The sequence below is a fragment of the Rhinichthys klamathensis genome, unplaced genomic scaffold (assembly GCF_029890125.1).
Source record: "Rhinichthys klamathensis goyatoka isolate OS25496 unplaced genomic scaffold, OSU_Roscu_1.1 h1tg000356l_1, whole genome shotgun sequence".
Classification (NCBI taxonomy): Eukaryota; Metazoa; Chordata; class Actinopteri; order Cypriniformes; family Leuciscidae; genus Rhinichthys; species Rhinichthys klamathensis.
The window spans coordinates 33,023-58,017 of NW_026606865.1; the positions used below are offsets into that span (position 1 = coordinate 33,023).

General features: G+C 39.7%; 1 protein-coding gene across 1 annotated transcript in view; it reads right to left on the minus strand.

Moving 5' to 3' along the window:
• Nucleotides 1-24,995, minus strand: part of LOC130069109 (regulator of G-protein signaling 3-like) — a gene marked incomplete at its 3' end in the record, with an annotated part of 103,438 nt that overhangs the window by 9,619 nt on the left and 68,824 nt on the right. The window contains exons 9-10 of the mRNA XM_056232829.1: nucleotides 21,803-21,914; nucleotides 17,929-17,972 (exon numbers count right to left, since the gene is read on the minus strand). Of these exons, the coding sequence (XP_056088804.1) occupies nucleotides 17,929-17,972; nucleotides 21,803-21,914 (156 nt within the window). The remainder of the gene's footprint in view (nucleotides 1-17,928; nucleotides 17,973-21,802; nucleotides 21,915-24,995) is intronic.

Genomic DNA, 24,995 nt, shown 5'->3' on the forward strand with positions numbered 1-24,995 from the left:
TGTTACGCAGCGCGTTTGAGCTTCAGCGAGAACCAATGAGGTTTGTTCTCGTGTTACACAGCGCGTTTGAGCTTCAGCGAGAACCAATGAGGTTTGTTCTCGTGTTACACAGCACGTTTGAGCTTCAGCGAGAACCAATGAGGTTTGTTCTCGTGTTACGCAGCGGGTTTGAGCTTCTGTAAGAACCAATGAGGTTTGTTCTCGTGTTACGCAGCACGTTTGAGCTTCAGCAAGAACCAATGAGGTTTGTTCTCGTGTTACGCAGCGCGTTTGAGCTTCAGCGAGAACCAATGAGGTTTGTTCTCGTGTTACGCAGCGCGTTTGAGCTTCTGTAAGAACCAATGAGGTTCATTCTCGTGTTACGCAGCACGTTTGAGCTTCAGCAAGAACCAATGAGGTTCATTCTCGTGTTACGCAGCACGTTTGAGCTTCAGCGAGAACCAATGAGGTTTGTTCTCGTGTTACGCAGCGCGTTTGAGCTTCAGCGAGAACCAATGAGGTTTGTTCTCGTGTTACGCAGCACGTTTGAGCTTCAGCGAGAACCAATGAGGTTTGTTCTCGTGTTACACAGCACGTTTGAGCTTCAGCGAGAACCAATGAGGGTTGTTCTCGTGCGTCAAGCAGGTTCGGTTGAGCTTCTGTTTATGTTCGCTGATCAATGTTTCTATGTGAATAAAAAGTCTAAATTAAATCTGTTCATCATATAAAGTGATCGAGTCTCTTTAGAAAATGTGGATTAAACCGCTTAATTCACATGGATTAGTTTTACAATCTCTTTATGAACTTTTTGAAGCGTCAAAGTAGTAGTTGCGTAGCTGTCAATGGAGGGACCGAAAGCTCTCAGATTTCATAAAAAAAAATCTTCATTTATGTTCTGAAGAAGAATGAATGTCTTATGGGTTTGGAACGACACGAGGGCGATTAATTAATGACAGAATTTTCATTTTTGTGTGAACTATCCCTTTAAGAAAATCGATACGCAATATAGCTAATCATTAGTACCTCAGCCCAAATTTAGCTTGTATGCAGTTTTGTAATTATTTTGTAGCACTGGCCACCAAAAAACCCACTATGGTCCTTAAACAGCATTTGATATGAAACAAACGGACGTTGTTCTCTTGTGGTGGGCTATTTCACCAGAAAGCTAAAGCTGTTGGTCTCCAAGGTAGCTACTCTTTTAGAAACAAGGCCAAGCTAATGCTTGATCATCATACAAGTATATCTGAAAGTCACCTCTGCTGAAGTTGAACCACTTTTAAAATCAGCATCGACTTTCCTTACAAAGTAGTATTGTGGTTGTAATGGTACAGTGATGGTATCAGGTGGCATTTTTCAATGGTACTGTATGTTGGTCATAGGTGTCCTTAACTACTACTTGCATAAAAAAAATAAGTATTATTGTGTTCATATTGTATTGCAAAACCCTTGTGCTGCTTTTGAGGTGGGATACGGGTATGGTTAGGCACAGGTTTGGTGGTATGGGAAGGTTTATGGGTTGGTTAAGGAGTAAGGGAAGGCTCACATTATAGATGTAATTACAGAAACTAATTATAGCTGTAATTACATGCACACATTTTTTAATATAAGTACAACGTAAAAATAAGTTAATTGTATCATTAATTTCTAATGTTAGTATAGTAGTTAAAGACACCTAATATAAAGTGGGATCTGTATTTTGATTATCATATTCATAAATATTAAGATTTATTCATTTAGCAGACGGTTTTATCCAAAGCAACATATATTTGTGGAATCACAAGCAATTTGTCATAAGAGTCAAAAGCATTCATAGTGCACAATGCTAAGTTTAAAGTTTAAGCTAGATTTGTACACAGTCTAGAGTGAAGGTGAAACGCAGAGAGAGAGAGAGAAAAGACGCATGTTGGGGTGTATTGAGGAAAGAGGGAGCAGTTCCTGCTTTCTAAAAAGGTTGGCCAGAAGAACTGCACTGCAGTATTTAAAGTTATCAGTGAGGCTGCCAAAATACTTACAGCAACATTAAAGAAGCAGAGGAAAGTATGGTCACTTGCTGCGTGTGTTCACAATAACCTGTATTCTTTGTCTGGGAAATAGGGTAGGATGGCAAGACAACAGCATCATCTTTCTTAGCCCACCGAAATTTTGGGAAAACCAATGGTCTGTTGAAACCAAGCCAAACTTTTTGGCCTAAACATCTGGTGCAAAAACTCATCACTCAAAGAGCATGATGAAGCGTTCTGGGACAAGAATCACTGCTACTCTTCAGCTGAAACTGGAGCAGAAGTCAAGATAGAAGCCTCCATTTCAAAGTTGGTGTTGAATATGAATTTCATCTTTCAGCTTGATAACACATCTAGTCCATTGCTTCAGAAGAAGAATGGCTGAGTAAGATCCCAGATGTATATCCATTCGGAAAAAAAACTTGTAGACAGGAAATTTGATGGATCTGGAGCTCTTTTACAAGGAAGAGTGGGAAAAAAATGACATATACTGTACATCCATCCATTTTCCAAACTGCTTGTCCTATGTATGGTTGCGCAGATGCTGGAGCCTTCTTGACAGCTTGACAAATCAAGATCTTAAAGTCCCCCTGTGGTGAAAATCCAGCTTTTAATGTTGTTTAAATGTCTGTGTGATGTTTTTAATATTCTTTAAAGGGGTCATATAATGGTACATGCACTTTTACAAGTTGATTGTACTGAAATGTGTGTTGGCAGTGCCTGTACACAACCATCATATAATGATAAAAATCCATCCAGTGTTTTTGTTTTAATCTCCTTATATGTTTTCCCCTGCCTCAAATCGAGCCGTTCGTTTTTGTGACGTCAATAAAACGGACGCCCCTCCCACGATTGTTGATTGACAGGAGTCAGCACAGGAGTTTCAACACAGACCCGCCCTCGCTCGTGAGAGCTGTCAATCATAGTCTGCGCGGACCAGCGCGGTCATTGTTGATATGCTGGAGCACTGTCTATGAGCAGAATGGCGTCTAAGCGATTGTGGTGTTCTGTTCTTGGCTGTAATAACGAACACAGTCATTTTAATGTTCCCAAATCCGAACCGCTGAAGACGCAGTGGCTGAGTTTGTTTTCGAAGGGAATATTCCCCACGAGCAACGTCAATGCTCTCATGTTTGCGCGAATCATTTCTCAGTGGACTGCTTTATAAACGAGGATCAGTATAAAGCTGGATTTGCTAAGAAGCTGCTCGAATAAAGGAAGAAGCTGCCATGAATAATGGATCGGTACCAGATATTCGTGTTCCTGCTGAATCTCCAGAAGAACTGAAGTGACTGTAACGTTTTATTAAACTTTATATTAATATTTATATCTTTGCAAATCGCTAGCTGCACGCTTCACGATGAATGCGGCTAAGGTTTACACTCAGGGTACATTACGGCATGTTTTCTATGTACGACGTTCTCAATATAATTCATAATCCCACGTTTATACTGAACAATGTGTTACAAACGGTGTACGCACAGAACAGAGGGGCGGAGTGAGCGCAGCTCATGATCATTTAAAGTCATATACACTGAAACGGCGTGCTGAAAACAGAGCTGTTTTTGACCAGGTAAAATAAGTGTTTTCTTACAATACTAATGAGAATTTTTAATTAAAGTATATTACAAAGTTTTAATTTAGACCCTAAAGAATCATATTAGCTTGTACAAAAATGGCATTATATGACCCCTTTAAGACAAACCATGTGTAAGTTCATAAGTCGACAGCATTGCTGAGTATTTTCTCCTTAAAACTGCAGTGAACCAAAGACAGTCTCAAAAACACGGTTTGAAATCGCTGGTGTTTCTGACGTCACAAACGACCTTGTAACCAATCAGATCAACGTGTGATCGTCCACCAGTGGATCTCTGAGCTGAGTGAGTGAGTGAGTGGAGGCGGGGCTCATTTGCATATTCATAGAACCACGTATACTAAATGAGGAAAGGGTGTAGAGTTACATTCAAGCTATTTTAAAGGCATGACAAATTTTAAAATTAAAATGAATGACTACAGGGGGACTTTAAGTTGATAGATTCCTGTTAAAAGGCTGCTGTAATAAAAGCATAAGATGCTTCTACCAAGTATTAGTTGAGGCGTGTGCACATTGGTACAACCTGATTTTTTTTTTTGTTAAAATATATATTTTTTTATCTTAGATTCATTCATACATTTAAAAAATCAGCCGTTTTTATAGGGGTGTGTAGACTTTTTATAGTCACTGTGTCTTGTTTTGCACAACAGATAAGGCAGAAATGAATCTATCTTTCATATGGCAATCCCAGACTCTCTCATTTTACCTAAACATCCATATGTGCTGTTTTTAATGCGTATTAGAATATCGGCTTGCTAGTTTGGTAACATGCAAACACAAAACACTCTGTTGGAACTCTTTTCCAATAGACACTAATCAGTAACACTTTACTTGAAGGGGTGTGCATAAGATTGACATGACACCTTCATAATCATGACATGACACATGTCACGAATATGAAGGAGGTTTTATGCATGTTTATGACAACTGTCATCAAGTGTCATTCGCTCAATTATGACATTTTAAATGCAAATATGACATTGTTTGAGAAGTACTTGACATAAACCAATACATCATAACCTGTCAGTGTCTTTGTCATGACAACTTGACATTACCAAGACAACATAAATTGTCATAAATATGCCATAAACATGACATAGCAGATTAATTATTAAACTTAAGAAACCACTTAGCTTTATGGGTTAACATTACATTAAACTGTCATGTGGTTGGTTTTGACATTGGCTGTCATGAGGCAATTATAACTGTTATATTAACTGATTATTTTTCTTGACCTCAACTACAGTCGTACAAATTGAATTTGTCATTAAAATGTTATAATGGCCTCATGACACCCAATGTCAAAACCAACCACCTGACAGTTTAATGTAATGTTAATCCATAAAGTGGTTTCTTAAGTTTGATAATGAATCTGCTATGTCATGTTTATGATATATTTATGACAGGTTGTGTTGTCTTAGTAATGTCAAGTTGTCATAACAAAGACATCTCAAACAATGTCATATTTGCAGTAAAAATGTCATAATTGAGCGAATGACACTTAATGACAGTTGTCATAAACATGCATAAAACCTCCTTATGTATCATGTCATGATTATGAAGCTGTCATGTCAGTCTTATGAACAGAGGGTAACACTCAAGTAAAGTGTTACCCTCTGATCCATAAAGGCAATTGCATTCCAATAGAATTATGATGTTTCATTTCAGTTTAGAATGTACGCAGTAGACAGCAAGGTATAGCTCACTAGGTTTTTGAACCGAGTTTTAGTGTGTCCAAGGCATTATATTACGTAATATGACTGTTAGTTTGGTATATCTCCCAAAACGGCAAACTTTCAAAGCCTATGGGATTAAACAGGGGCAAAAGAGTTCTCAGAACATTCCTCTGCCAAAGCATTACAGATGGCAACCATCAACCTGGCAAATTTGCTGACAAGGGCCATAGAATCTAATAACCACACACTTCCCTGAAAACACAACTAAGCAAAAAAAAAAAACACACAGAGGCATCTGTAATATATCAGTGCACTAAAGGCTGACTGAACTACAAAAAGATGCCCAGGAGAATAGAGCTGTTTATCGAACTAACTATGCTTAGATGTTATGGGTAGATTACAGTCTCAGAACACAATGAATAATTGATGCTGTCAAACACTCATCTTACCAAGATTACATTTATGACCACCCATTAACTGACACTGCCGAGCTGCGGGTTGTTGCCTTTTACCACTAAGCAATCAGGGCCTCATAATCTGTTACTTTCGGTCACAAAGTGCTTCATGTTGAGAATGAATGTTGAAAGAGAATGTTAAGAGTGCATCAACAAAGGCCAAGCTATTATTTATTTATTTATTTTATGCATATTAGTTATTACATCTACCAGCCGGGTTAACTGCCAAAGCCTCCTCGATCACCCAGGACGAACCAACCAGTTATAGCTCAAATAAATGTTGACTAAAGCGAAAACAAAAACAGCAATGTAGCATTTAGTGCTTCTAGCTTCTATTTAATTATGTAATTTAGCTAAATTAAAAATAAAATCTACAATCTGCGCTCCAACCCTGTCTTGTGTTAAATCTAGGTTGACTCCTATTCCTGATGCTAAAATAACCTGACTGCTTGCCAGCATACATGTGGGGTGCACAGCGATTGTGGCCTGAGATAAGAGACGCACATCAGATCCATTTATTAGACTAATGCTTCTGAGAAAAGCACAGATAACAGCAAAAGGAACATTTTTTAACCCTTACGGTCACCATGAAGTCAACATTTTCATGGAATATTGCAGTATTTATTATAAATGGTTTATCATGTACATCTTTTTATTTTATTTTTTGTTCATGCACCTCATAATCTTGAATTAAAATAACTTCCTCTTGCAGCAACATCTCTTCTCTGATGATGTGGGCGGGGCAACCTGTCACTCACATGAGATCGACCAATAGCAAACGACAACCATCCAATCAATTCCCCATTAAAGATATCAAGCCCCGCCCTGCATTTGTTCTTGTTCCAGAAGCCGTTTCACTCGATATACGTCACAACCGAGGAGAAAACACGATCGCAACTTCGGTTTCATGCTGACTTTAAATTGTGTCTGAATCTTGGATATTACAGACATTGGAGGAACGGTGAGTGAGTGAGCATTTCTAGAAAAGGAAAAAAGGAAAATATTCAAGACAACTTGATATAAAAACATATTTTTTCTGCAGCATGCTGTGAGAAAACTAACCTAGAGGTAAAAAAAAAATTTTTTAAAAACTATAAAATGAAAAGCACCAAAACAAGCAATTGTATGCTATGAGTCCAAATGAAAAATTCAATTTCAATTTTCAGAGTCTAAAAAATTTAATTTCTGCTCTTTTACTGGTTAATTTGTAAGACATTTTACAGAAAAAGTGAGCACAATAATTAATTTTTTTTTTTTATTTGGATGCCAGGTCCTTTTTAGGTAAACTATATTCACTGAAGGAAATGCGAGCGGTGCTTCCCTGCACCACGATTCAATGGTGTTAGATGCTTGCCTATCTAAACACCCATGTCTCTAGATAATTTGGTCTCAGATACAGCTAAAGTCCATCCATCAATGTCAGTTTATGGGTTTGCCAAGCAAAAAAACTCAGTAGAAACAACAAACCACACAACTTGAGGTTATTGCAAGCACAAAACAACTTTAGTTCTAAAGGCCCATTCACACCAAGAATAAAAGATAACTAGTTTTGTCGTCTTCTGCTTCTAATGCTCCAGCTCTTTAAAGTATAGTGGGTTCTGATATGCTGTCAACCAGCTGGGAAAAAATCATTCTGAAAGTGATTTCATAGTTGTGTTGTGGTCTAGTTTCCAGTCCAAATATCTACAAATTCTTAAATCAAGATGAATTTAGACAAGTAAAATGGCATAAGATATTATGTCTTGTTTTCTGGAGTTTCTGCTTAAACAAACCTAAATTATCTGCCAATGGGGTAAGAAAAATAATCCTAAATAATCTTGTTTCTGTTTGAATTGAGATTATTTTTCTAACCCCATTGGCAGATAATTTAGCTTGTTTTAAGCAAAAACTCAATTTTTGACCTAACCCTAACCCTAATATCGAAGTCATTTTACTTGTCTAGAAAATGAATCTTGATTTAAGAATTTTTAGATATTTAGACTGAAATCAAGACAAAAATACTAAGTAATAAAAGCATTTTCTGCAGTGCAAAAACAAAAGCAAAAAAAACGTCTGGGTCTGGGTCACTAACATACATTTTTTTAACCAAACATTTAAGATTTTACAAATGCATAAATACTCAACTCAACTCAAAATTTATTTCAAAACCATAAAAACAGACCAAAGTGTTGTACATAAAACAACATAAAACTCTAACAGTAAAACATAATCCGTCACACAACATATCACTCACAATAATCAGACCTAATCAAACGCCAAAAGCTAAGGAGAACTTGAGAATTGTGAAAATACTCACAAATATGATCAGTTTTCACACTGAAATGTCTCCCATTTCTGAACTGTAAACCAAATCAACCTCCACACAGTCTGCCCCCGGACAGCAGTCCACATTTTCCCAGGGAAACACGTCCTCGTCAACACGTGAAAACCAACAGATGCCTCTTACCTCCCGTCTGCAGATCCTCATCGGTCAGCCTGGAGAGAGGGATCAGCGCAGGCTTTGCACCGCAGCATCTGAGAGTCAGGGGGTGGAGACGAGACACGCACATACACACGTTCTCCAGGCCTTCAGAGGCAAACGACTAGCCCAGCTGAGGAAATGTGTTTCCATTCAAACATCTGCAGTCCATGTCGGAGCATATTTTGATCTGATGATCTTTTGGATTATGTAATCCATTTTAATCCAACCCATGAAAAAATCTTTCGATATCACAGCCAGGGTTTATTTTAGGGCTGTAAAGAAGGATTTTACAAATTTAAAAAAACAAACGATTTTGCTGTTAATTGAAAAAAGTACTCAAAGCTGCCCTGAACATTTAGATTTGTATATCATGCCACTATTAGATTAATCACATTTTTGCTCACCTGTCACTGTGGCGAGAGGTTTTCCAAAGTTACAAGCCACTCAGCATTTTCACTGGCCACAATTTTGACATTGATCCTATGGGGAAAACTGCCATATAGATTTTTTTATATTATCTCATAATTTGGCATCAGGTTTATTAGGCTGCTGTCACTTGCACGGATCCATTATACTGTTACACATGCGTTTTCTGTCTCAACTACGCTCACTTAAAACATAACTGACTGTGTTCTGCACACAAATCTGCAGGAATGAGTAAAATTATGCACAATAACAGCAATCCCATGCCGAAATTCAAGCCCTGAAACACCAACAATATTCATCCAGAGCGAATTAAACACAAGAGTTACACACAAACCCGCCTCTCCTCACTCGCTGAGAGACTATCTATTCTGTGGAAAATGACTATTGCAAGCGTTTCAGATATTTCAATATTTTTTGAAAACACTACATTGCACTTCGTTTATTGTTTCAGATGCCCTTTTAAAAGACTACAATTGAAAAATGTATATATATATAAAATTAAACCCACCAAAGTGGCTAGTAGGAGTGACTGCGTTAGACACTGCTGAAATACACACACATTTGGCAGGTTGGCGGGTGTTAATGTCACGCGCTGATGTCCCATATTAAAGGAGAACTCCGGCGCAAAATGAACCTTTGGTCTAATAAAACATTGGTACCGAGTCAACCGTTCTCTGAGATTTGTTTTCATGATAATCGAATGTGAAGAGTTTTATCTCTAAAAACTGTTTAGCGTATAACGCTAGTAATGGGGGCATCTAATAAGTAAAAAGAAATCGCTAGTTTATACCACTAACAAGACTCAAAATAGCCCCACGCGAACACAGTAACATAATGAGGGTCCCTTCATGCAAAACGAAGCATTGAGAACTTTGTAAGTGTACAGACCGTTTAATAAGAAGATAAAGACAAAGACAGTCCACTTCGTGTATACAGACAGGAGCCATCTTTGGAAAACAGTCTCGACTAGTCAAACCCCGAACGCCATTCATACAGTTCAGAAGTTCACTGACCTTCATACAGTTCAGCTCACTTAGCACGTCGTTCGGGGTTTGACTAGTCGAGACTGTTTTCCAAAGATGGCTCCTGTCTGTATACACGAAGTGGACTGTCTTTATCTTTATCTTCTTATTAAACGGTCTGTACACTTACAAAGTTCTCAATGCTTCGTTTTGCATGTAGGGACCCTCATTATGTTACTGTGTTCGCGTGGGGCTATTTTGAGCCTTGTTAGTGGTATAAACTAGCGATTTCTTTTTACTTATTATATGCCCCCATTACTAGCGTTATACGCTAAACAGTTTTTAGAGATAAAACTCTTTACATTCGATTATCATGAAAACAAATCTCAGAGAACGGTTGACTCGGTACCAATGTTTTATTAGACCAAAGGTTCATTTTGCGCCGGAGTTCTCCTTTAAACTCATCATTGCCTTGTGTACTTGGCTGTTAAATGGCCTTCACTGAATTTCCAGGCGTGAATTTCATTGAAATGCAAAATTCTGTCATAAAACTTAAGATAGCGCTGGCTGAGAGGCCCTTCACTCAATCTGCTTGTGATCAGGGCACATCTGATTGGTTCCTGCTGTATCAGTAGCCAATGAGCTCGCTGCTCAACCTTCAAAAACTTGTGCCCCGTTTACACGAAGGGAAGATGCAGATATTTCCCAGCGGTTTGGCCTCTCATTTACACGAAAACCCCGTTTTTATCACAGAAAACGATTATTTCAAAAAAAAAAAAACTCCGGCCAAAATGGAGATTTCTGATAACGCCGGTTATGTGTGGCCGTGTCGACTGGGAGAAACGGGGTTTTAGGTTCTCAAACGTCACATTATGCGCCAGAAAATGCGTAACGTCATGTGAGCGCCCTGTGTTTACGGTGTGTTTGGCTACTGATCATGGATGCTGTTAAGGTGGTACTCATTTTTACTTTTGTGTGAACGCTTTTGGCCTGTTTGCATTTGCAAATACAACTGCAAGGACTTTGAAAGTAACAGGAAGTCGCTCGTGTTATTCGATGTTGTAGATTCTGAGGATTCTGATTGGCTTGCATGAACCACTCATGGATCTGATTGGCTTTATCCTTCTCCCTACACTGCCGCCCATAGGTTTGGCAGAGCTATGATGGCGCTCGACGGCGTATTTATGCGGGTTGATGTAAATGACAACTTTTTTGAAAACGATGTTGTGTGCACGATGTTATATTGAAAACGGAAGGGGGGAAATATTTGTTTCTCTAAATACCTGGCTATGTGTAAATGTGGCATTGGTTAGCATTTTCTGTTTGCTTTCAGAAACCCTCCACCTTCCCCAGCTCCACCTGTATAGATCTGCTACGGGTAACTCATGTATGCTATGCTTGTTTGTGCGGCAGCAGAATGTCTTTCTTGCTCACAGCAGCGTGTCTGTGTATTTATTCTGTGTATAAGTCCCGTACTTGCTCTGCGGCAGCAAAAACCAACAAATCTATTTCGTCAAGACCAACATTGTCATATCCATTACCATGCCAAACACTTCGAGAGTGGTCATTACAGAAATATATTTATTTACACACCTTTGTTAGGATTAACAGCAGCTTTGCAATATCAAAGACCATCTAAATGTATTTTCCTTAATGTCCCCAGAGGAAAGAAATGCTTATGGTTTTTAGAAATAACTGACACATCTATCTCTGTCTCTTTTTTACAAAACTGGTAATGAGTACTGTAAATAATTCTTGAAATTACTTTGCGTTTATTTCTTCAATATTTTATTTGTGTGTCTTTGAATGTAGTGTCTTTGGTTAGTGTGGAGGATGTTTCTCTCCTGCCAGGCTGCCATTGTAAAAAAAAAAAAAAAAAAAAAATAATGAAAATTTTTAACAACAAAAAGCATCAAAGTGTTCCCTAACCAGAAGCCATGAAGGGAAAGTACAGTTTCTGCTCAAAGAACGGGATGCAGCCTTTAGATCAGGCATCAGAGAGATAAAGCATAAGTATAAAAGGCATATTGAAACTCCTCTAACATGTGGAAAGTGATAAAAGCCTTTAATGACCATTAGGATTTCCCCCCACTAATTAGTAATGACCCTTTTCTCCCTGATGAACCTTTTTTCTGCTCACTTTGAAGACCAAAACAGTCGAGTATCCTCAAATCCTCCTTTGCGCCTCAAAGTGAGCAAAAAAGAACTCCGTGATTTTATTATCAATGTGCATCAGTATACCTTGTATCATGTAAAATATACACATTTTACATTCTCTTACTGTTATTAAAGTGTCGTTTTTTAGATATTAACAGATAAAGATTGTACGTCAATGAAAACAACTAGAGCACTCGCTATGTTTATTATTGAGGGGAAATTGTTTTGTTTTGTTGTTGTTGTTTTTTCTGAGCCAAGTTTTTTTTTTCTGTGTCCAATGACAATAAAGTAACTTAGACTTATCATAAACTGAGACCTAGAAGAGTGAATGCAGCATCAGACAAAAGCAAACATTTTCAGATAAGGGCCTTTCACACTGAGCACAATAAAGTGATGCGATGATGTCCTTGAATCAAAAACATAGATCCCTATAAAGCTATCAACACTGATCGCAATCAATCAGGGCCATTTTTCCCCCCATCATGCTGAGATCAAATGGACCGACCAATTATATTTGAGCTTTAGATCATGTGCCCGCAGCCGCTGCTGTTACACAAAAAGCACTCAAACCGGGGCAAATTGAGTGCCAGTCACAGAGCCGGTGACAATTAACAAAGCTTATAGGCGATTTAAAACATGTCATCATTCATCGTGATGGCAAGTAGGCTTTCCAACTGGTGTAAATCAATAGTTACATGGTATAATAGTAGTAAATGTATCTCTCTCACACATATCCCGCATTGGGTAACACTTTACTTGAAGGGGTGTGCATAAGACTGACATGACACATTCATAATCATGACATGACACGTCACGAATATGAAGGAGGTTTTATGCATGTTTATGACAACTGTCATTAAGTGTCATTCGCTCAATTATGACATTTTTAATGCAAATATGACATTGTTTTAGATGTCTTTGTTATGACAACTTCACATAAACCAATATATCATAACCTGTCAGTGTCTTGGTAATGACAACTTGACATTATCAAGACAACATAAATATGTCATAAACATGACACAGCAGATTAATTATCAAACTTAAGAAACCACTTAGCTTTATGGGTTAATATTACATTAAACTGTCATGTGGTTGGTTTTGACATTGGCTGTCATGAGGCTATTATAACTGTCATGAATATTTTGACCTCGACTACTACAGTGATACAAATTGAATTTGTCATTAAAATGTTATAATAGCCTCATGACAGCCAATGTCAAAACCAACCACCTGACAGTTTATATTAATGTAATGTTAACCCATAAAGCTAAGTGGTTTCTTAAGTGTGATAATTAATCTGCTGTGTCATGTTTATGACATATGACAGGTTGTGTTGTCTTAGTAATGTCAAGTTGTCATGACAAAGACTCTGACAGGTTATGATATATTGGTTTATGTCAAGTTGTCATAACAAAGACATCTCAAACAATGTCATATTTGCATTAAAAATGTCATAATTGAGCGAATGACACGTAATGACAGTTGTCATAAACATGCATAAAACCTCCTTGTGTGTCATGTCAGTCTTATGCACACCCATTCAAGTAAAGTGTTACCCCGCATTGTCCTGCAAAAATCACATCTACGTCCTACAACAGAGAAATAACCAGGCGGTCACCCTATACTTTTGCGTGTAAGGACAAATAGTTTTCATACCAATTGCAGATGGCACCAGAGTTCAAGCAAAGTCGGTTAATGCACACCAGAGTTTGGAAATCCACTTTCATACCAACCCAAAAAAGAGCGTGTCCTTAAACACGGACCGAAAAAAACTGACATTATTTTTTTTTTCCCTGTTCCTACATATGAATCTGCTAGTCAGCCCCTCACTGCACAGCCTCCATGTCATCATACTTGTCAAAAGAAAGAGAGATGGCATATACCTGGACACAGATTGCATAAGGAAGACGGGAGTGAGTGAAAAACATGCAGACACATGAGCTATTCCTCTAATGAGATTGTTTTTCTCTTAGTTGGGCGGGTTTCTCTCTCTCTCTCTCTCTGGTCAGTGACATCTCCAGCTACCATTACGAGTGTCCACTGAGACACGGGAGAGAGACGAATCTAATTAAAGTCCTGCATTATATTACTCAGGGATGGAGCCTGATAAATATCCATCACATCACAATAGATGCCCTGAGGTGCTTTCCCAAAAGCATCGTTAGCCAAGTCCTGTTGAACTGTGTTGGTAACGGCGAAACTTGCGACCGTAGTTGACTTCCAGAAACACATCCCTGATCGATCTAACAGATCAGCGCTCCTCAACCCTGTCCCTGGAATTTGTGATCAACAATGAACTAGTAATTACATAACTAGCAATCATTAATAATCACGGTGAAGTCTCAAGTGATGCTATTATTTTTTAAAGTTGCGCAATTAGAGCCATGACATATTCAAAAGAAAACACTTGCATTGCATTCATTCTCTGTTTGCAATTGTATTAAAGTTGTGATTTAGTATATTTGATCAATTCTGAGCTTAAAACATTTGCACTGTACACCATAAATATGTTGCATGCAACTTTGCATTTCCAGTGTGATGTTATTAGTGTTTGTAGGGATTTGTGTGAAAAGTGTGGCTCTAGCACATACAATTTTTTTACATTTGTAAATGTTTTTATTCATGTACAATATTTCACATACCATTTTTTATTAAAGTTTTGCCGAGATTCATAGAGAAGTAAGATTAATGCCATGCATGCAATTTAACACAGCTAACATATTATTTTGTTTTTTAAAAGTTATGCCAAAACATCTGCGAGCCAGGCTCATTAGAAAAACATGCATGTGGCAACATTTCCAGTAGCACCTCATTGCAGTACACGAGATCCAGGGGGCGGAGTTGGATCCAGATCTAAGGGGTGGAGATGGGTAGGATTAGGGGTGGGGTTAGGGATCAAGGGGCGGAGATGGGTAGGATTAGGGTGGGGTTAGGGATCAGGGGGTGGAGATGGGTAGGATTAGGGGTGGGGTTAGGGATAAGGGGGTGGAGATGGGTAGGATTATGGGTGGGGTTAGGGATCAGGGGGAGAAGATGGGTAGGATTAGGGGTGGGGTTAGGGATAAGGGGGTGGAGATGGGTAGGATTAGGGGTGGGGTTAGGGATCAGGGGGCGGAGATGGGTAGGATTAGGGGTGGGGTTAGGGATCAGGGGGTGGAGATGGGTAGGATTAGGGGTGGGGTTAGGGATAAGGGGGTGGAGATGGGTAGGATTAGGGGTGGGGTTAGGGATCAGGGGGTGGAGATGGGTAGGATTAGGGGTGGGGTTAGGGATCAGGGGGAGAAGATGGGTAGGATTAGGGGTGGGGTTAGGGATCAGGGGGCGGAGATGGGTAGGGTTAGGGTTAGGGATCAGGGGGTGGAGATGGGTAGGATTAGGGATGGGGTTAGGGATCAGGGGGAGAAGATGGGTAGGATTAGGGATGGGGTTAGGGATCGGGGGGTGGAGATGGGTAGGATTAGTGGTGGGTTTAGGGATCAGGGGGAGAAGATGGGTAGGATTAGGGATGGGGTTAGGGATCAGGGGGCGGAGATGGGTAGGATTAGGGGTGGGGTTAGGGATCAGGGGGTGGAGATGGGTAGCATTAGGGGTTGGGTTAGGGATCAGGGGGTGGAGATGGGTAGGATTAGGGGTGGGGTTAGGGATCAGGGGGTGGAGGGTTAGGGATCAGGGGGCGGAGATGGGTAGGATTAGGGGTGGGGTTAGGGATCAGGGGGTGGAGATGGGTAGGATTAGGGGTAAGGTTAGGGATCAGGGGGCGGAGATGGGTAGGGTTAGGGTTAGGGATCAGGGGGTGGAGATGGGTAGGATTAGGGATGGGGTTAGGGATCAGGGGGAGAAGATGGGTAGGATTAGGGATGGGGTTAGGGATCGGGGGGTGGAGATGGGTAGGATTAGTGGTGGGTTTAGGGATCAGGGGGAGAAGATGGGTAGGATTAGGGATGGGGTTAGGGATCAGGGGGCGGAGATGGGTAGGATTAGGGGTGGGGTTAGGGATCAGGGGGTGGAGATGGGTAGCATTAGGGGTTGGGTTAGGGATCAGGGGGTGGAGATGGGTAGGATTAGGGGTGGGGTTAGGGATCAGGGGGTGGAGGGTTAGGGATCAGGGGGCGGAGATGGGTAGGATTAGGGGTGGGGTTAGGGATCAGGGGGTGGAGATGGGTAGGATTAGGGGTAAGGTTAGGGATCAGGGGGCGGAGATGGGTAGGATTAGGGGTGGGGTTAGGGATCAGGGGGTGGAGGGTTAGGGTTAGGGATCAGGGGGTGGAGATGGGTAGGTTTAGGTATATGTAAGGTGGGAGGAGTTGGATCTGGATCCAACTCCTCCCCCTGGATTTCGTGTTCTGCAGTGAGGACCATCTCAACATTTCTGCAAACTATATTAGGCCTCTTTTAGCCTGACTTCGTCATACTCATATTCTAGTCAGAATGTGAGTCTGATACTGCTTCATAGGGCTTTGATTATGAGGCGTGTCTTAACCGAACCAGGAAAAAAAAAAACTCTGCACTCAATTGGATAGACCTACAACCAATGAGAGCAACGCAGTAAGTCAACTACTTTGCATAGCACAGTTGTCAACTACAGAACTCAAATGCACGCACGCTGGAAGAAGTAAAATAACTAGTGTTGCTTCTTTTACTTGGCCCTCTATGAGTGCGACCAAAGGAGAAACCACAACGACCACAGGGTTTTCATTGCGTCCCATCTTCTTAGTTACCATCGGAGCCAGCTGATAAATTAAACTTTTGCCGAATCCCATAGGAAGGACGGCAAACACATCTTTCCGATCGACAAATGCCTTGATTGCAGTTCTATGTTCGTCTTTTAAAATGAATGCGCTGTCGATTTCTTTTACAACAGACGCGATAGCGGGATCTCTACATCTCAGTTCTCCAGCGGCAGTCATCTGTGAGGGAAACCAGTTCAACCCAAGCGCTCTTTGATAACGTGAGGATTACGTCCCTGCAGATCATCTGTCCATCATCGTATAAAGCCCGCCCTGGCAATTTGATTGGCCCGACGATTTCTGAACCGATCATAATTACTCCTCAATGGAGCGAGTCCAGACCGAACTTTCTGATCAAAAAATGTTGTGGGCGGAGTTCGGGCTGGCATCCAGGCTAGGCCTCTTTTGCTTCTTGCAGGTTTCATGACACTGTGAAAGTAAAATTTGTTTGGACAAAAAGTGCTTTCAGTTTCATCAAAAACAGATGAATGTGAATCTGGCAACGTTTTGTATGTTAGTTATAGTACCAATCTCTGCAGTTCAGAATTGAAATGTCCGGTGAATGGCGCTAAAAGGTTAATGCTTTGTCACATTTTTTAAAAACTCCTACACTAAACTCTACACTAAATCAAACCAATAGTGTCAACAAAAGCTGCGATAAAAACACATTTGCTGAAAGCAACCATGACAAGCAAGTCCTTGAGCTCTTTTATCGTGACTCGTGTTTCACAGTTTCACAATGCTCTGAGCAAACACCAGGTGAGCAAGTTTATCAGAAAAGTCATGCAAATGGAACAGATTGTGTGATACAAACATTAAAATGCATGAGTTTATAAATCATGTGCTATGCTAAAAGTATTTTCAGGTCATAGCATAGTATCTACCCTTGTAATCATAATTTGTGTATCTAAAAAAAATAAGTTACTGCCACTAGTGTTAATTTCAGGTAGAAACTGAATGTATGAATAGGTGTGTTTGGCAGTTTTGCAGAAGTCTAGTGCATTTCCAATGAGCCTGGGTTGCGAAAATCATATTAGGGGACAAAAAAAAGTTTGTTTATCACCTATAAACATGTCAACAAAAAAATATAAATTAGCTGTATATTTTGAACACCACCCTTATGAAAAGAAAATATATTTCCCTATATATGAATGATCAATATATTAAATGGTTTAACAGTATATTTGAAAATATGCAGAATAATATATTGCGTTATTACAATATATTGAATAATACATTAGGAATTGATGCTTTTCATATATTGAAAAAATGTGACAATAATATATCATTATTATATCAATAATATATTATTATAACAATAATATATCATAATGCATGTAATTTTATATTCAGTAATACACTTAGTGTTATTTAAAACACTAGTTTCCCATATATGCAAATGTATTATGTAATATATCGCATTATATTTTGCAGTATATTCCCATTTATTTTTGTTCCGTAAGGGCGCACCACCTTTTTGTAACTCACCTCTGTCATGTGGATCAAGTAGAACTGCAGATCTTCACTGTGATCTGAGGAAACACACATGCTAGGGTCATAAAATGCTTTGAGAAAGGCAACACAAATCTCAACAGAGTGAGTTTTTCAACATAACAGGTTTGGAGCTAAACTGCGGATCCCTGCCATATTCACCCATAAGGGAAGTGAGAAACCCATCTAACATGGCTGATCAAATATTTCATATTCTCTAATGCCATTATTTGAGCAGTTATCAGAGGAGACAGTTGTACAGTCCTGTACAGTAGAGACACCTGCAGGATCTTTAGCTACGCTGAGACGGTTATCCTGTCACATGTTCATCTCACTAAATTATTCAGGACATCTACGCAAACATTCATATCTCTGCTAAATCTCCTGAGCAAACACTCTAAAAAAAAATGCTGGGTTGTTTTAACCCAATTTTGGGTCAAACCCAGCCATTGGGTTACATTTTTAACCCAATGTTTGAGTTTGTCCATATTTGAGCCAAAATTGGGTTAAAACAACCCAGCAACGCTTACATGCGCTTCATGAGACACACACGCGCATTTGCACACACACGTAAGGTCTCTCGCTCTCTCCCTTTCTGCTGTACACGCGCTGCACGGTTGGGAGCTCGCGAGCTCTAGATTCCGAGAGATTTGAACTAATTTGCGGGCATCAGGAGCCGCTATCAATATGCGGGAGACTCCTGGAACTTCCGGGAGATTTGGGCTATCTGTGAACGCATACCTCTCTGTCCAATCATCTTTGAAAACTCTATTTTCTTCGTCAACTTTTCTTTTCCTGGACAATGACATCCTCCACACCCATTCAAACGCTTACGCCGGGAAGTGTCGCGTCGTGGTCGCGCCCGATTACGTCAAAAGTCACACGCTCACTGGATGTCATGGCAACTAAATCACGGAGGAAAACTTTAAATATCTCGCCTTCGTTTTAATTTTGGACCATCATAAAAAATAAACAAATGATTTTAACATGCGTTTATCAAAATAGGAAATCCAGACTTTTAATCCCTTACACACAATTAGGGCTCTTGAAATACGAAATGGAGGCGGGTCCGGATTGAATTCCCTCCGGGTCCGGATCCGGACCGGAGTCCGGACTTTGAGAAGCACTGGTTTAGAGTGTAATGGACAAAGATTTGATAATCTTTTCCATTTCATGCATGAGCCTGGCATCAGCCGCTAGGGGGAGTCTAGATTTCTAGGCTGGCATGATCCTACTGATATTGCTGAAAAGCGTATAAAATAGGGCATGTCGTGAGTTAAATGAGCTGTCTCTTTCTACTTGTTTATTTCTAAGCCTTTAAAAGGCACAGTATGCAAGTTTCACGGCTAGAGGTCGCTTATGAAAACAGTAGCAAAGGTGTAGTTTTATGACGCTGTGAATGAGGGTGGGATCATGGCAGTTGTTGTCTTCACCTCAGCTGCCGATGAAAAGCAGAAATAATCTTCATTGATGAGCTAATGTATTAAAGTTTTATTAGCGTTACTGTGGTTTGAAGCCGGGCACAGACTAGGACATTTTACAATGCCGTTTTTAAAACACTTACAGGTGAAACTCGAAAAATTAGAATATCGTGCAAAAGTTCAACTTAAAAGGTGAAACTTATATATTATATAGATTCATTACATGCAAAGTGAGATATTTCAAGCCTTTATTTGTTATAATTTGTTATGATTATGGCTTACAGCTTATGGGTAACACTTTACAATAAGGTTCATTAGTTAACTACATTAGTTAACATTAACTAAGAATGAACAATACTTCTTCAGCATTTGTTAATCTTTGTTAATGTCAATTTCAACATTTACTAATACTTTATTAAAATCTTGTTAACATTAGTTAATGCACTGTGAACTAACATGAACAAACAATGAACAGCTGGATTTGTATTAACTAACGTTAACAAAGATTAACAAAAACAGTATCAAATGTATTGCTCATGGTTAGTTCATGTTAGTTAATACATTAACTAATGTTTAATAAATGAACCTTATTGTAAAGTGTTACCAGCTTATGCAAACCCCAAATTCAAAATTAGAATATTGTGAAAATGTTTACTTAGCTGTAAGCCATAATCATCAAAATTATAACAAATAAAGGCTTGAAATATAGAGTCTATTTAGTTTCACATTTTAAGTTGAATACTGAAATAAATTAACTTTTGCACGATATTCAAATTTTTCGAGTTTCACCTGTATATGCCGCTCCTTTTGTTTTGTTATTTATGTTTATATTAAAAGTTACGTTTAACATCCAGGTTCTTCTTTCCTGAACTTTGTTACAGTTGTGTTTGATCCCTTTTCTGTCCATAAAGGTATACAACAGTTGCTCACCTGTCTAATAAAACACATAGGGCCGGATTTACTAAAGAGGGCCGATTAGCGTGAGAGCGCAAAAACAAAAAAACGGAAAGTTTTGCGCGTGATCTACTGTCCCTGACACGCAAATTAAAGAACACAGACACAGCCGGATCATTTCCATAATGACCAACACAATCTACCAAGAACAGTGTGAATTAGGGTCTGGTTTAAGACATGCTTTTTGGGGGGTGTTAAATAATGGCACAAACCTTAGTAAATCACCTTGCATGATTTATTTAAATTCTCTCGTCCAATACATTTTGCGTCTGAAAGGGAAACTCCTACAAATGCATATGCAATAAGGTCAGCCGCAAAAATAACTGTCCACGACTTTTCAGCGCAAATTTTTCACTGTCTTTAGTAAATCCTGACAGTAGTTTTTAAAGCCAAAAGAGGGTTTTATTTCGCTCGCATTGAGTTAAAAGCATCTCTATAAGCTGTTAAAGTTAAAGTAAATGGAAGACCGGTTACACTCACAGGGCCCTATTTTAACGATCTGAAACGCAAGTGTCAAAGCGCAAAGCGCAAGTAACTTTGTGGGCGGATCCCGGCGCTGTTGCTATTTTCCCGGCGGGATAAATGCCTCTTGCGCCTGGCGCAAATCTAAAAGGGGTTGGTCTGAAGTAGCTTCATTATTCATAGGTGTGGTTTGGGCGTAACGTGAAATAAACCAATCAGAGCGTCATCTCACATTCCCTTTAAGAGCAGGCGCGCTTGTTCTAAAGCGGATTCCTATTATAACGGCGGATTTGCCAGGCGCGCGCCAGGAGCGGTTCACAGCCGAGGAGAGCAACGTTCTCGTCAGGGCCGTAAAACACAGAGAAGTGACATTGGGGATGGAGAAACCCACCCAAATTAACTTCTGTTAAACAGGCGTATGATAATTTGGGTAAATGTGTAAGCTACATGTTGCTTTTATAATAAATTGTCTATCTATCTATCTATCTATCTATCTATCTATCTATCTATCGTAATAATGTATGATTTGCAAAAATGAAAACTGCTGCTTAGATGAGAGAATCAACGTGTATGCGCGTTGTGCACACGCTGGCTACATTGATTATGGCCAAGCATGCGCCCTTAAAATAGCATTATGAACAACGCGCAACGCGCCACTGACTTTAGACTAGTTTTTTTCTGGTCAGTGGCGCAATTGTTTTATAGAACAGCAAAATAGCATGAGGGAAAGTTTGCGCCGGAACACGCCTCCTCTTTGCGCTGAACCGCCCCGGGGAGCGCAAGTGTATTTCTTAGTTAACCGACGTGCGTCTGTGGAGGGAAAAGCCCGCTTTGCGCGGGTGCAAAATAGGAATGATACATGCGTCAGTGTACAAAGTCATTTGCGCCGAGTGCAAGATAGGGCCCACAATGTGGATGAATCGCGTTTGTGTCGAAGACTCGTGATCTATTGAAGAGAACTTGTGCGACACAGAAACTCTTACAAAGCAAAAACACAGAATTTGGTGTGTGAATGTGTAAGTATTGTCACTCACCATCCCGCAGCTGCAGCTGTCTGAGGTACAGTGGGTTTTGCAGGACATTACATCGTCCCGGTTCATCCTCTCTGGTCACCAACATCAGATCGGAGTATATAAAGATTGTTACCTAAAAAGAGAGGGCGAGAGTGAGAGAGTTCAACAGAAATGGATCAAATGCAGATGTTTCAAATGAACAGTTGGAGTCCGATACATGCGGCCAGTGCTTGAACTGGAAAGTAAGAAAATAACGGCGTTATTGAAACATGATTCAAGTGTGCAAGAATAAATCAGGTCGGCCCGTCACAGCCCGTCTTTATTTAGCCCAAAAATAGTTGGGTCTGATTTGGTCCACATTTATCCCATGGATGGCTATATTTTTACCAATCCAGGATCATTAGAAAAAAAACGTGCCTGTGGCGACTTTTCACAATGACATTACACGTTTCGAGACCAATGTCCAGTGAGAGGCACTAAAAGAGTGTTCAGTTTTCTCTGAAACACATAAATGTGAATCTGGAAACGTTTTATTATGTTGGTTGTTGTACATATGACAGCAGTTCTGAATTGAAATGTCCAGGGAGTGTCGCTAAAATGTTAATGCTTATTTGAAATAACGTACAGCTACACTAAACCCTAAACCTACCCAAAGAGACTGGAACCAATATTGAAGAAGCAACTTTTTGTTTTGTGTGTGTAGACTACAAATTCAGTAAGAAACTTAAGTGAATTACAGTTAATCACTTAAACAACACTACCACATTTAAATACAAGTTACATTGCATTTTCATTATCAATTTACCTATTGTTTTAACATGACTTTTTCATAAATTTTCAGAAACTTTATTCACAAATTTTAGTTTTTAGTGCCCTTGTATATTTTTAATTGTACTCTAATGTTAATCTTGGTACTATAAGTGCTGAATATGCATTGTTTTAAATGCAATGTCCCACAAATAAAGCTTTATTGACTGCATGAGAGAGACCCAGCACTAAATCTCAAAATCTCCCAGACTAAAGGCCCGTTCACACCAAGCATAAAGATAACGATAAAGATATAATTCTAAAAATCGTTCTCCATATTAAAGAATAGCAGAGTTCACACCACAACTGTAACGATAAAGATATGAGGAACGATATCGTTGGGATCACTTTCAGAACGATTTTTTTCCAGCAGTCGAACGATAAAACACTGACAGCCAATCAGAATCCATTCTAATTTAAAGGTCTCGCGCATTTAAAATGGCAGAGAAGTTAATCGTCGAGGTACAAAAAAATCCTCCACTGTTTGACAAGTCGAACCCCCTTTTCAAGGATACGTTAAAAAAGATGGATATATGGAAAGCAATCGGTCGTATCCTGGGAATAAATGGTGAGAAGGATTAACGATGAGATATTATGCAGTTTAGCATAGTGTAACAAAATTACCTCAGTTGGCTATCCAGCGCTAGTTTTGACAACATTGCTGAAGTTGCAGTGAAAAAGGCATTGTATAGCTACATAAAGGTGTTGACTAGGCGATGTTTTTATCCCATCATTGACTTCGTCAGCTAAATTCACTGTTAGATTAGATCGATTACATTAGACTTGCTAGATTCACTGTTTAGATGCGCTCGGAACATAGCATAAAATTTGTCTTCAAAAGATGACAACTCTCTAATCAGAGTGACGGATTCTCCCAACTCCTCTCGTCTTTTAAGGATATCGTGTACCCAAAAACGCCTGTTTTTCTTTTGATATTTTTGTGTAACGTAAAGCAGCAGGTCATCCATTTTCGCTACTTTGAAACCGCAGCGCGGGCGCGCGCGTGCTTAGAATAAAAAGACCGTTATCGGTCGTTGGTGTGGACACATATATAGTTATCTTTATAGTTATCGTGCTTGGTGTGAACGGGCCTTAAGGGCCTGTCCCAATACCTCCCCTTCCCCTAGATTTTTGCCCTAACCCTCGTTTTTGCGCGTTCTCGTGTAGGGGTGTCCCAAAACTTTAGGGAGCAAGGGGGAGTGCTATTCTTCCCTTAAAATCAACCCTCAAAACATAGTGAAGTCCGATGAAGGCTTAAAACGAAGTGGGAGATGAAATTACCCAGGATACCTTGCGAACTCAGTGAGCCGGCCATATTTTTCAAACAAGATGGCAGACACCACTGGAAAGGAACAATTGAATTAAGTAGATTTTCGCAAATAAGCATGTTAAAATTTCGAAATATGTTGGAATATGTTAGTTTGATGCACATTCAATGGACTGTTGAGTTTTGAACACTAATGTTTCAAAATATTTCACGAAGCTATCTGACGATGTTCATGATATCTGTCGAGTGCTTCGAGAGAGTCTGCCCATCAAATATACATCTGATCTGGGTAGTTAATCTAATTTTATTTTCGATTTCGATTTTGGCTTCCAAGGATTATAAAAAGATGATAAATCAGGTAAAACTGTTAAAAACTAGCCACGTTCGTCTAGCGCATCATCTTTCCCTTCACAGCGCGCTGTCATCTCAAAAGAGCTATTAAAAGCACAATGATCCGCGTAAGAGACGTTGCCCCTGTTCCCATAGCGGCGCGCACTCGGAAACGGACTGCAACTAGACAAGCAAACCATACTTTGGGTTTCGTGTGCGTCTAAACGATCAAATACACACACAAATATGGCAAAATGACTGAATGAAAATAGTAGTAGGCTACTACTGGTAGACACCTCGACACTGCGCGTGACGTAGGTGAGTATGTTTGCTACGCTAATTTGCATATAGTGGTGTCCCATTTCATAGGGAAAGATCTTCACCCCCACTTCCCTCGTTGAGGGGACTTTACTGGCGAGGGCACTCAAAACCAAGTGGAAGTTTTAAGGGGGGAGAAATGGGACAGGGCCTAAATCCCTCTGTAACGGTCACCAGCCACCAGAGTAATGGCCCTTGAGAGCCACCAGAGCAGTGACGTGCGGTCTGGGTAGGCAAACTAGGCACTGCCTACCCTGCCAAAATTCAAAAATAAAAATGTTTATTAAATAATAAACTTGTATTTGTATTTTTACTGTTTATTCTTGTGATTTATATATGCAATATGGGTGTTATTCCAATTGTTTAGACGTTACGATGACAAATGTAGCAGTTATGCGTAATCAAATAAAAAACAAATGGTAGAATAAGCAGTGCTTTTACGGTCCATTCATTGCAGACGACAAGCGAAAAACCCATGTTGCGCACTTCGAT